Source organism: Thermobia domestica, chromosome 12 (genome assembly GCF_964235325.1).
Source record: "Thermobia domestica chromosome 12, izTheDome1.hap1.1, whole genome shotgun sequence".
Taxonomy (NCBI): Eukaryota; Metazoa; Arthropoda; class Insecta; order Zygentoma; family Lepismatidae; genus Thermobia; species Thermobia domestica.
Window position 1 is genome coordinate 165778614 of NC_137465.1, and position 12494 is coordinate 165791107.

The 12494-nt window shown below is 36.2% G+C and overlaps 1 protein-coding gene across 1 annotated transcript; it reads left to right on the forward strand.

The window, feature by feature from the left end:
• Positions 1-1072: 1072 nt before the first annotated feature.
• LOC145666811 (uncharacterized) lies at positions 1073-8025 on the forward strand. The gene is made up of 2 exons (XM_081734375.1): positions 1073-1204; positions 6668-8025. The coding sequence occupies exons 1-2, from the start codon at positions 1193-1195 to the stop codon at positions 7763-7765; spliced, it is 1110 nt and encodes a 369-aa protein (XP_081590501.1). The 5' UTR covers positions 1073-1192; the 3' UTR covers positions 7766-8025.
• The last annotated feature ends 4469 nt before the right edge of the window (positions 8026-12494 follow it).

Below are 12494 nucleotides of genomic sequence, written 5' to 3' on the forward strand. Positions count from 1 at the left end.
AATTTTACTGTTTATACGACACCAGGTGTCCATCAATAGAAATTTCTGTTAGGAGAATTCAAAATGGAGAGATCAGAGGAAGTTCGGACGGGGTGAGCAGCTCGTGAGTGCGCTCCTGATGCAGATGCACGGTGGCTCAGTAGTAGAGCATTCACCTCCGGTGCTTGAGGTCCCTGGTTCGATTCCGGCTCACGCTGTGTGGTTTTTGTGGTGGACAAACACCGTGCTCGTGGGTTTCCTCGGGGTTTTCCCGTTTCCTCCCACTTCCTTCATTCCACCATTTCATTAATTTCTCATAATCACCGTCTCCCTTAGCCTAACCGGTATGGCAGTGGGATGTAAAACTCAAAAATTTCATTTCATTTTTTCATTTATTTTTAGCTTGTTTGACAAGCTACGAGGCGTCAGGTTCATGTACCTGAAACTAGTCCTTTGGTGTTTTTATCTTTGTAATTATTTTCTTAAAACATTATTACGACTTAGAGGCGAATTATCCATGTGGTCTTATTAAGTTCTTTTTTAAATATGTATTGGATCTGTACCTATTTTTTTTATATATATATATTGAAAGATATATGAAAATTCAACTTAAACTCGGCTACCTCTCAAATATGGAGACAATGCGGTTTACGTATTGAATAAATAACAACTCTATTTAAAAAATATTAATGGACTGGGAATTTCACATAATAATTTATTAGTCTGTAGGTCTATAGTTTCGGTTCCTACGACCTGTAAATTGTGACTTTTAGACGTTAATTTGCATATAAAGATTCCTAGCACTTACTAGAGAACAGAAGTTACACGTCTGTAGTGATACGAATCAAATGAATATATAAGACAAGACAATAGAAAATAAAAAGAAAGAAGAAACTTTAGTCTAGATACGTATACAGTAACTGGATTCCATAGCACATGTGAATATCAGTTCACATGGGAATAGTGTGAATGAGCTTACGTGCATATGTAACATGCATACGTATTGGTAGTATTGGTAAAGGTCGTTAAGGTGCCTAAGGCAAGGCGGGGAAAAGAAATCTCGATTCAGGTGGGACACTTCCTTCATCCAAGAGGAACCAAGGGCAGGGACTAGAGCCAAAGACAACTGGACTATATAAAGCCAAGAGTCCGCCTCATACAGCCACAGTGACCCATTTAGTGGTTCTTGAATAAGCCTCTCTAGTCTAGCAACATGAAGTGTCTGGTGAGTGCAACACAAACAGTGTGTGCCCTGCTCTTCTTCTGTCGCCTGCAACAATAATTAAGTGGTGCCCAACTTTTGGTTCTCTTTAAAATGCCCTTCTTTCTTCCTTTTGGTGTGGTTCTATCCTTTTCTACTACTATCTCAGTAACTTTTTCTCTCCTATTTACCATATGAACTACGTGAAAGTAATAGTGTTCCTGTGTAACCAAACAGACTAGCACCCATAACTTTTGGTGAGCGTAGCTATGTTTGATTTTTAGTTATATCACTGAATTTTCTTTGTTAACCCAGCATCATGAGGTAAACTGGGAACTACTTCAATTAAGAGGAAGAGAATAGTGGTCTGGAAAACCAGAAATAACAGTATATAGGAGTCTGTGTGCAGACGACTCGCCAATTAATTAAGGCGCTCTATGAACAACAGTAATCCTTCATAATTTTTAAGGCCTGGAAGTTCAATTTATTTTGTTTGCTGAAGTTTAGCGTCTTTTTTTAAAACACCGAGGCTATATGAGAAGTGCCTACAGTTTTATATAGAATCTAAACCATCGTAATCCAGCCATTGTTCTCCCACCGAAGATCGAACCCAGAACCATGTGCATTGAATGCATGCACGCTAGCCACTAGGCCAGCAGAGAGGGCTAAGTGCAATTTTTGCATACGTAATTTGGAAGAAGACAATATTTCGCACTCTTGTTTAGACAGCAATTTTTTTTTCATAAATCAAAATATTCATATTACCGTAATTAAAAAGAATTAAAGGAAAAGGTAATTAGTCTTTTGCGGGAGTTATATAATACTGGGAAATCTTTCTGGATGAAAGGCATGCACAATGTCCAAGACGAAACATTCTGTAAATAGCAGTCAATATTTCTTAACGCTTTAGTGATAATAATTACTAATTATTTGGCAAGTCTTGGATCACTGCAAAGTTTCTTTTCTTTTCTATTTGAAGGCTGTGATGACTTAGGTGTAAAGAACGATCACAGCTGGTGCAAAAGAGTATTGAGTTCATTCCGAGACCAGTGAATTTGTGGCGGACAGCACCGTACCTGCATGTATTCTTGGAAGTTCTTTCGCTTTATTCTCATTCATTTCCAATTACAATCAGCTTCAATGTCGACTTTGGTAGCCTTAACACCTCGATTAAATGCGAAAAGCAAATGGTGTCAATGATGTTTTGTCCATTCGACATTTCATTTTAATGTTCTGAAAAGACAAAATTCAAACGCTATACTATAGAGAAAACAATTCTTTTTTTTTACATAATATAAAACATTTTGGCATTTATTTTTACTGTGTGCTTTCTTAAATTTAAAAAAAAAATCATGAATTATTCCTCAACTCAATGTTGAGGATAAAGTTTTGTTTATAGCAAACAGGTCCTCAAAAATAATTTGATTCATTCATATTTTAAGCGTAGTTTCTTTGTAATAGTTTAACTTCATGTGCATCATCTTGCCAGAGAATTAGAAAACTATCTCGGTTGAATAGGAGTTTAACGCCCCTTTCAGCACCGAAGCCATATGAGACGTGGAACTATTGCTTAACGTGGACTCCGAACCTTATGAGCTCCCATTTGATCTTTCCCGCCAGAGATGGAGTTTGCTAACCATAAGCCGTGAGGAAGCTCAGAATCATTGAAACAGTCTACTGTTAAATGCAAGTGTTATTTCGACACCGACATAGTTCAACTGAGGAGAAAAGGAAATATCATGTGAGGTAACCTACTTAAAAACTCATTCTGAACTAATAAATAGAACAATATACTATATACCATCTACCTTATGTTTCACACCCTTATTTTAAAGTTTTCTTATCTACAGATTGATTTTACTATAAATGAAAAGGCACTTTGACTGATTGCCAAAGAACATGTTGATAAAATTGATGACATTTATTGATTGATGACATTTTCGTTTTAATTAAAGAACATGTACCTTTTGGTTAAAGATTAACACTCACGTGTTCGGTTCCTTATAAGAAAGTGTGGGATTCTGATCGCATCCTGAAGTTGTATTGTTGGGTTCATGTTAATTTCTGCACTGTAAAGGGACATTAAAATCAAATTAACAAATTGATTAGATTTTATTAAATATTACCTCAAAACTCCTTGCTCTGCAGCCCACAAAGTACTAAGGACGGCCCTCTGTCTTTTAATTACGAGATGTATGGTTAGTACACTGCATTTCATGATCATTATTTCTATGTTTCTAAACCAAAACTTGACCGCACACTTCCTATCACCTCCGAAATTACCTTCCGTGACAGTCATGGTAGATCAGTGAAAACTGCACATCTGTGGTAAGTATAAGGGTCCCTAGTTCAAGCCCGAGCCATGGAAGTTTGTGGTAGACAACATTGGTTTTACCCGAGCTTCTCCCTCTTTCTCTCAGTACCTACTTTCCATCAAATCTTTCTTCATGAGTGAATTCGAACTATCATTTTAGCCTACAAAGCATTACCGTGGGACGTTAATTACCGAACCTACTTGTATATTAAACATTTCATTACTATTTGACCTCCTTGCCAAATTCATTATCCCCAACGGGAATTGAACCCTGGATTATGTGTACCAGAAATATACACACTAACGTTTTTTTATTATTATTATTATTTAACAGAACTCGTTTTATCTCTACCAAATGATATGTTTAAATAAATGCAATCGCTGGCTACGTGGGAGAAGTTTTAAAAAAAAAATGTTCAATAAATCTTCTGAAATCACAAATCCGAGATATCAATGTACCACATGACATAATGCAAAAGTGTACAGAAATCTTCTGTGGGCTCAAGATAGGTCTTGCATGAAAAGGCATATTTGAACTTAACAGAGATTTACTATTACTACTTGCTATTTGTGCAAAGGCTGTCATCGCATTTGATCTAGAAAGATTGTTCTTTTACTCAATAATAAAAAATAAATAAATAAATAAACTTTGATATGTGAAATTTTTCTACAGAAAGAAATTCAGTTTAAGTTTTTCACTGTATTTATCCTGTTTACTTTCCTGAAGTTTCTCAGTTAAATATAATAACGACAATCAGTTTCAATCAAAGTAAAATTTATAGAAGACGGTTCAGACACTGTCTCATGAAAAGGCGACATAAATAGTTGAAGATTCTATAAAAATTGTTGCCTTTCCCTCCTTCAGAAGCGGAATTCTCGAAAACGGTTGAACAATTATTCAATTAATTTTAAAGAACTTTAATTCAGTTAATTTAGTATGTCCAGTTTCATTTTCGTCACTTAAGGTCAACTCAGCTGAAAAGGTCAATTCATATATATATATATATATATATATATATATATATATATATATATATATATATATATATATATATATATATATATATATATATATATATATATATATATATATAGTTTTCTGCTATCGATAGCAGGACATTTGTCTCAAATTTATTTTAGAATCGTTTGTGTACCTTGATAGACGTAGTTCTTCAATAATCTTTTCGTTTTGATGAAATGAATGGCCTCTCACGTACTGCCCATCAATTACAAATTACCTTCTCTCCAATAATTTCCCGATCAGTTTTTTTTTTTTTTTTTCACACCTTGCTAACTTAACATTTATGGAAAATTGAAAAAAAATCACTGATTAAACCTGCATAGCTTAGTTCAAAAAAGAAAAGAAAACTATATTGCTTTTTCACAGTACGTAGTAGGTACAGTACTCACGACAAACATACAGTAAAAATAAAATCAGAAACAGACCTCACTTACTCTTTCTCATTAGAAGAATCCACTGTCTCTGTGACCGTTCAAGGCTTAAGTGGTACGCGAGAAACAAAGTAGTTAGAGCTTAAAGAAGAAAACACGTAAATCTGTTAAGTACAGAAAAACTCCATATCAGAAATCGCGAAAACAAACGACCTCATATTTTTAGGGAACAACTTACGGAAAAATAAGTTTTGTATTCAAAAGTATACCACATATAAAGGGTGTCTCAAAACAACATCGACAACGTTAGGGAGATGATTCCTGACACTAAGATACGATAAAAAGTGTAGACCAACCTGGGTGCACAAATGCTTCCTTTCGGAGTTATAGGCTGCCGAAAACATGAAAAAATAACTTTAAAGGTCCATAGCACCAATACTATGGGAGCTACCGTAGTCGGGTCATGACTTTATTTAGGAACTAGTATGCATTCTATTCAAATATCCATGTTTCAGAATTCTACGGTGCTTCCGCAACGATTTTATGGAGATAGTTGGTGAATACTTCAAGTTATATGCCAGTAGCCAAACTGCCTCTATAGAAATTATTGCGTATCGTAGGATTCTGAAACATGTATTTTTGGATAACATACATAGTTATTTCTAAGTGAATTCTTGACCCGACTGCGGTATGTCCCATAGTTTTCGAGCTATGGACCTTTAAAGTTCATTTTTCATGTTTTCGGCAGCCTATAATTCCGAAAGGAAGCATTTGTGCACCCAGGCTGATCTATACTTTTCGAATACCTTGGTGTCAGGAATCACCTCCTATATGTTCTCGGTGTTGTTTAGAAACACCCTATATATACGATGAAGTTAGAACCTATTAATAGATATTGATTTACACAATTCCTGAAATTTTTCATAAAATTATTATACCTAGAACAGAGATGCAAATAACCATTCGCTCACTCGCCCCGGGCGAGTGGTTCATCGGTGCGGGCGAGTATTTAATATCATACCGAAAGTAAATAAACGATTTCTATTCTGGGATGTGGGCTAGTGGCTTTTTTCTTGGGCTAGAAAATTTTGTTGCTTATTTGCATCCCTGACTTAGAATATTACGAATGATTAAAAATTAAGAATATGGAGGACATTACAATAGTATTTATTAATATTTAAATAACAATCAATAATAATAATAATAAATCATTAATTTATGTTAATATCAATATAGAGAATTTCTTGTGTTATGGTTTTAGAACAATTGAACGCAGCGCATATAACAAAGTGTAATTCTGCAGAAAAGCTCGTAGTTACCTTCAGGATCGTGCCCAAAACAATAAAGGCGGGTAGGGTTTGAAATGGAACAAAATAAATTTATGAGAAACGGTTGAGAATGACTTAAAAATGTTTTATCTAGATAAATTTCAGAATTTCAGAGAAAGGAAATTTTCCAACTCTTAATATCTCAGTACTGGCCTTGGGAGTCCTCGTGTGAATTATCTTACTATAGCATATTTATTTATTTATTTATTTATTTATTTTCAGCAGTGTCGGCTCTTGACGAAAGTCGCACAGGTAAAATTTTGTTTTATCGCTGTTTAACAAGCAAGTTTCTATGAAATCCCTTATTTATTACAAAATATTCTACACACCATAATGTTATCCATAATGTACTTCAAAATACTAGAAATACTTTATTCCTCATAGATATTCTATGTGTTTCATATGTTAAGTATACTCGAGTTAATAGATATATTCTCTTTTCGTTTCGTGCAGGTCGTTCTCTGTGCTCTTGTAGCAGCCACTGTTGCAAAGCCAGGTTTAATCTCCGTCGCCCAACCCGCTGTTGCTTACAGTGTACAAGCTCCAGCTGTCCTTGCTCCAGCCGTCCAAGCTACCCAATACCACGCTCAGGATGAACTGGGACAATACAGCTACGGATATGCTGGCGGTCCATCTGCTAAGCAAGAGGTAAGAACTGCTGATGGAATCACCCGTGGTGCTTATTCTTACATCGATGGCAATGGTCTCGTCCAGAGTGCCAACTATGTTGCTGATCCAGTCAACGGCTTCAGAGTTGCCGCCACTAACTTGCCTCTGGCTCCAGCTGCTCCTGCTCCAGTAGCACTTGCTGCTGCCCCAGTCGCTGTCGCTGCCGCTCCCGCTGTTGTTGCTGGTGCCCCTCTTCCTGTCCAGGACACACCTGAAGTAGTCGCCGCCAGAGCTGCCCACCTCCAAGCTGTTGCTGAAGCCCAGGCCCGTTCTGGTCGCAAGAGGAGAGATCTTGCCGCTGTTGTAGCTGCTCCAGCTGCCATCGCTGTCCGCGCTCCAAATGCTCGATTTGCTTACTCTGTTAGCGCTCCAGCTCCATTGACTGCTGCTCCTGCTGCTGTCGCCGTTGCTCCAGCTGCTCCAGTCGCTGCCGTTGCTGCTGCTCCTGCTGCCGTTGTCGCTGCTCCAGCTGTTGCTGTTCGTGCTCCTAACGCCCGATTCGCCTACTCTGTGAGTGCTCCAGCTCCATTGACTGCTGCTGCCCCACTTGCTGCTGCTCCAGTTGCTGCTATTGCTCCAGCCCGTGTTGCTGCCGTTGCTGCTGCTCCTGCTGCCATTGTTGCTCCAGCCGTCAACGCCAACCAATACCACGCTCAGGATGAATTGGGCCAATACAGCTACGGATACGCCGGTGGTCCATCTGCCAAGCAGGAAGTCAGAACTGCTGATGGAATCACCCGTGGATCTTACTCTTACATCGATGGCAACGGCCTTGTCCAGAGCGCCAGCTACGTCTCCGATCCTGTCAACGGCTTCAGAGTAGCTGCCACCAACTTGCCTCAGGCTCCAGCTGCTCCAGCTCCAGTAGTAGTTGCTGCCTAAACATCTTTCTTTATTAAAATATTGAGTTCATCTCAATAATACATTATTAAAGACTTCTTGAAGTCAATCAAGATTTCTTGATTCAAAATTATGAAATTAGGGGCAAATGTATATTATTTAAATTTGTAATTGTAACTGTGTGGCATTACACATTCATATCAGAATAATCAAAACATCACATGTATATGAACATTACACAAGCATGCATATTGTATGTTTGTTCTTATAAAGCCAGATAAATAAAAGACTGGTCCTTTATACTTCCTCTTTATTATTGCTCTGTTTATGTAAAATCTAATTTTTTTTAAATTACCGTAAATTGGGGTTACATGGAAAGTTTTTCATACTGTCCCTTGTTATTTTTTGCAATTAATTTTTCTTCTTCTTTTGATGTTTCTAGAGCTTAGCCCATGTTACCTTTTCCTACAGTCATAACAAAATTTTACTCAGACTCAGGACCGTAGCCAGCCCAAAAATGTAGGGGGGGCGATAGAAGTTTGGGGGCCGGCCCAACCATATTATAGTTCATTTGCAAGCCTACCGCGAAAGTTTTAGGGGGTCCAGTGAAAATTTAGGGGGGCGCCCCCTAGCCCCCCATGGATACTGGCCTGCTAAGACTGAAGCCTCGCAGGAGCCAAAATGTTGCTGTTTCCAAGTAGCTCCGCTGTTGGGGCTACTTGGAAAATATATGTCTTTTCATAGTAGTAAGAGCTGTGTGAAAGATGGTACTATTTGAAAGAACTATTTGCAAGATCACATTTTTCTGAGAAGATCGATATGCAATGTGTCTGTGTTTCTTTCATAGTAACGTTTTCCTAGGCTGTTTTAAATAAAAAAGAGAAATTTCTTTGCACAACCTTTTAGTTATACACAATAAATTGTTGAACCAATCTAAACTAACGACAGTGTTTTTTTTCTGAAAGGCTATAGAAGCAGTAAAAAAAATGTTTTTTCCAATATGCTCTTATAAACGGTAGTTTTTCAAACAATGCTAGGGAAATCTTGGCAAATGCCAATACACGCATAAGCTCTTGAGACTTCTTTAAGACACTAAAATATGCCGTACATAATTTTGTGAAATTTATGTATGTATCAAATCAGTAATTGATCTACATTGGTTTACAAATTACCTGGTACCATTTTTACAAGTTACATTTACGTTAACTCTTTGCAAAAATATCATGTGATACTGTTATAATAATAATAATACTGTAACACAATACAGAAAGGACAAAAATTCACATATCGAAATTCCTAGCTGCAAAGTCATATGGAAAAAAAACAACTTGTTCTCTGCGGTTGTAGGTAGATTCAGGCAAAACTTCAATAATGTCATCGTTGTCTATTCCCTGATCAATACCATCATTTAAAAAATGGCCACAGATAGACGAAGAAAGGAAATGGAAATTTAAAACTAATTCGTCTCCTTAGGAATCTTCTGAAATCAATGATATTTAGCACAACCTGGTAAAAAATCACTTTTCATTACGGAAATACAGGGACGATTTACAGAAAATTAAAAAAAAAAAGTATCAATTGCTGTGAGATTTTTTAGACCAGTCTATAAAGAAGACATAACACTTATTACCATCAATATTGTTTCTTTTGGGTGCCTACTTTTGGTTGGTCTAGAAGAAAACGACTTATCTGTCATAGTTCTCTCATTATTATACCATATAGCACAAAAAATGTCAGTTTCCAAATAGCTCCATATTCTTCAAGTAACCCCAGTTTACGGTATGTATGCATATATATTCTGTATTGTTATCTGAGTAAATATTTTTATCATAACGAGAAGCAAAATAAAAGGCGAACACTTCCGTTTTATTGAGGAAAGAAAAATTGAAAATAACTAAAAAATGTGCAGCAATACAACTGCCTGACAGTCTTATAATTTCAATAATGTGAAAACCAACATTTTCTCTCACAAAACAAAGGAGGAATGTAAGGTATATGACAATCAAGTGATGCGAACTGCCTACAAGACAAGAATTGGGCCTGTCTTGTTTTTAAAGGTGCACAAATGATGTCCCCTATCAGGAAGTATACATGTATCAATCTGAAGAGCCTCGTCTCATCACGAAAATTTTATCTCGTCTCGTGAGCAGCTCTACAATCATGAATAAGTAAGAAAAGTTCGATTAGTAAATAAATTTGTCTTTAGAATCTATTTCATTTTTTCTATGGTTAACGTTAACACTTGTGGATGAAATACACGTCGTATAAAAACAATGGCTAAATCCTTCAGAGTTATCTAATTTCAAGTACTGACCTTAATTAATTGGTTAGCCGATTTGAAGTTCAACGTGCCTTCAGGGCTATATGTAGGATTGCTGGATTTCTTAAAGATATAAAAGGAAGATTTTTACGACTTTTAGGAAGAAAAAAGCTATAACAATATGTGATATTCAGAATTTACGCATGAAACATACATGGTTTCACATAATAACATAGAATAATTTTAATTCGTAATTGAGGCAGTTTCAAGAAAAGTAATTGAAGAATGTAAAAAAGTGAAGAGAAAGTTTATTTCAATATCAGGTGGAAGATCATTTGGTTTAGATCCTACGTAAAGCTGTAAGTTGTCGTCTCATATAGCCTCGGTGCTGAAAGGAACACTCAACTCAAATCCTACCAACAAAGTATCTTACGTAAATCTTTAAACGTACCAGTTAGATAGGAGCTAAAACAGCAACTTATTACATTTTTTTGTCCGAATTCTAAGTTATATCATTGGGTTCATTGCTAACACTGAGTGAGAAATCAGTTCCTCTAATTAAAAAAAAACTCATACTAATTTATATATATAGAAATGATAGTCCTGAATAGTTTAAATTGTTATATCTATCATTTCTTTGATTTTTTTTAATAAAAAGGAAAAATGGTTTTATGGAGAATAGAAAATATTTTAGAATGGAAAATAGAAAACTATACCGTAAATCGTGCCACAAAAACTAAAATTTAGCAACCCCAGTTATACGAGACTTGGATCTACATCTTAACGTGAGATCGGAACAACATGTACTTCCACCGCGAATCGAAGCTCGATCTCCAGCGCCAAAGATGTACACTCATGTCCAAAATTATTGTCGCATGTCTATAAATATGTTGTTCTAGGAATATAATTTGATAACGAATTCACCTGGTATTTCTTACAATGTTAGTATGTGTATAATTATATTCTTACAAGAAGACAGTTATAGATATACGACAAAAATTTTGACATGAGTGTACATGCTGACCATAAAGCAAGGTGCACTTGACAAGAGATTAAGGTAAAACCTGTGAATATAAAGGATTTTTGACAAATAAACTGACTTCACGGAACAGTCAAGAGGCAAAAATGTTATTTTTAAAAGAATCCAAAGCATTGTTCCAATAATAATATTGTGGTCTTCTCCAAATCATTTATAGGGGCCGCGGTGGCTCAGTGGTAGAGCGTTCACCTCTGGTGATTGGGGTCCCGGGTTCGATCTCAGTCCCCGCCAAGTGAACTTTGTGGTGGACAAACACCATGTGCGTGGGTTTTCTCGGGGTTCTCCCCTTTCCTCCCACTTTCTTCATTCCACCATTTCATTCATTACTCATCATCACCGTCTCCTTTAGCCTAACCAGCATAACCGTGGGACGTAAAACTCAAAGATTTCATTTCATTTCCCAAATCATTCCTAAGTGCACAACGACTTCTATTTCACTAACAAATAAAATCAATCAAAAAAAAGTAGGGATCAATGTTCAAAAATGAGAGAACACAGTATATGACACATTGATTAAAACCGTTTTATGTAAGTGCATACAAGGCAGTTCTTTATTACCTGTGTAACGGGATAGGCGTACCCCCCGGTAAAACGTACCTCCTGGTTAAATGTTTTAATAGTCGTGAGACACATACTCCCGGTAAAAAAAAAAATCATCCTAGGACAAATATACCCTCTCCGGTAAAATAGTCCCAGATATCAATATACTCGCCGGTAAAACTATCCTAGAACAGATATAACCCCCGGTAAAACTATTCTAGGACAAACATACCTCCCGGTTAAACAGTCCCAGAAAAGACAACAGTCATTTTTTCGGGGAATATTATTCACAAAAGAACTATCATTCGCCCACAATAGGGGGTAAATCTATCCTAGGATATTTTTAACCCCTGTCGGATTTTCTTAAACTCAAAGAAAATAAAGACAGATCAAATAATATTAATACCATGGTGAGGTGTACGTGAATATTAGTGAACATATACCAGGAGTAAATCTTTCATAGTATTTTTTACACCTTGTCAGTTTTTCTTAAACTCAAAAAAGAAAAGAAAATAAAATAAAAACCAAAACATATCATAGTGAGGTGTACGTGAAGATTAGTGAACATATACCGGGGGGTAAATCTATCCTAGGATATTTTTAACCCCTTTCGGATATTCTTAAACTCAATAAATAAATAAGTAAATAAAGACAAAACAAACAATATTAGTGGGGTAGAACTCTTAGAGAAAGTGAAAAAATATTTCAGGAGTGGCTACCAACATTCTATTTGTCATGTAGTTAGTATATGAATGTTTGAACCTAAAACATCTGGGAGACAAATTTTTCTTACCCCTCTATCATTGGGTGTTGACGTCATCAAAATTACGTCACAAAACTATAAATAATAAACAATAAATAAAGTGATAACTAAGGACGCAAAGTTCAGCATCTTTGTTTTCAAATAAACAAATAATAAATTATAAATATAT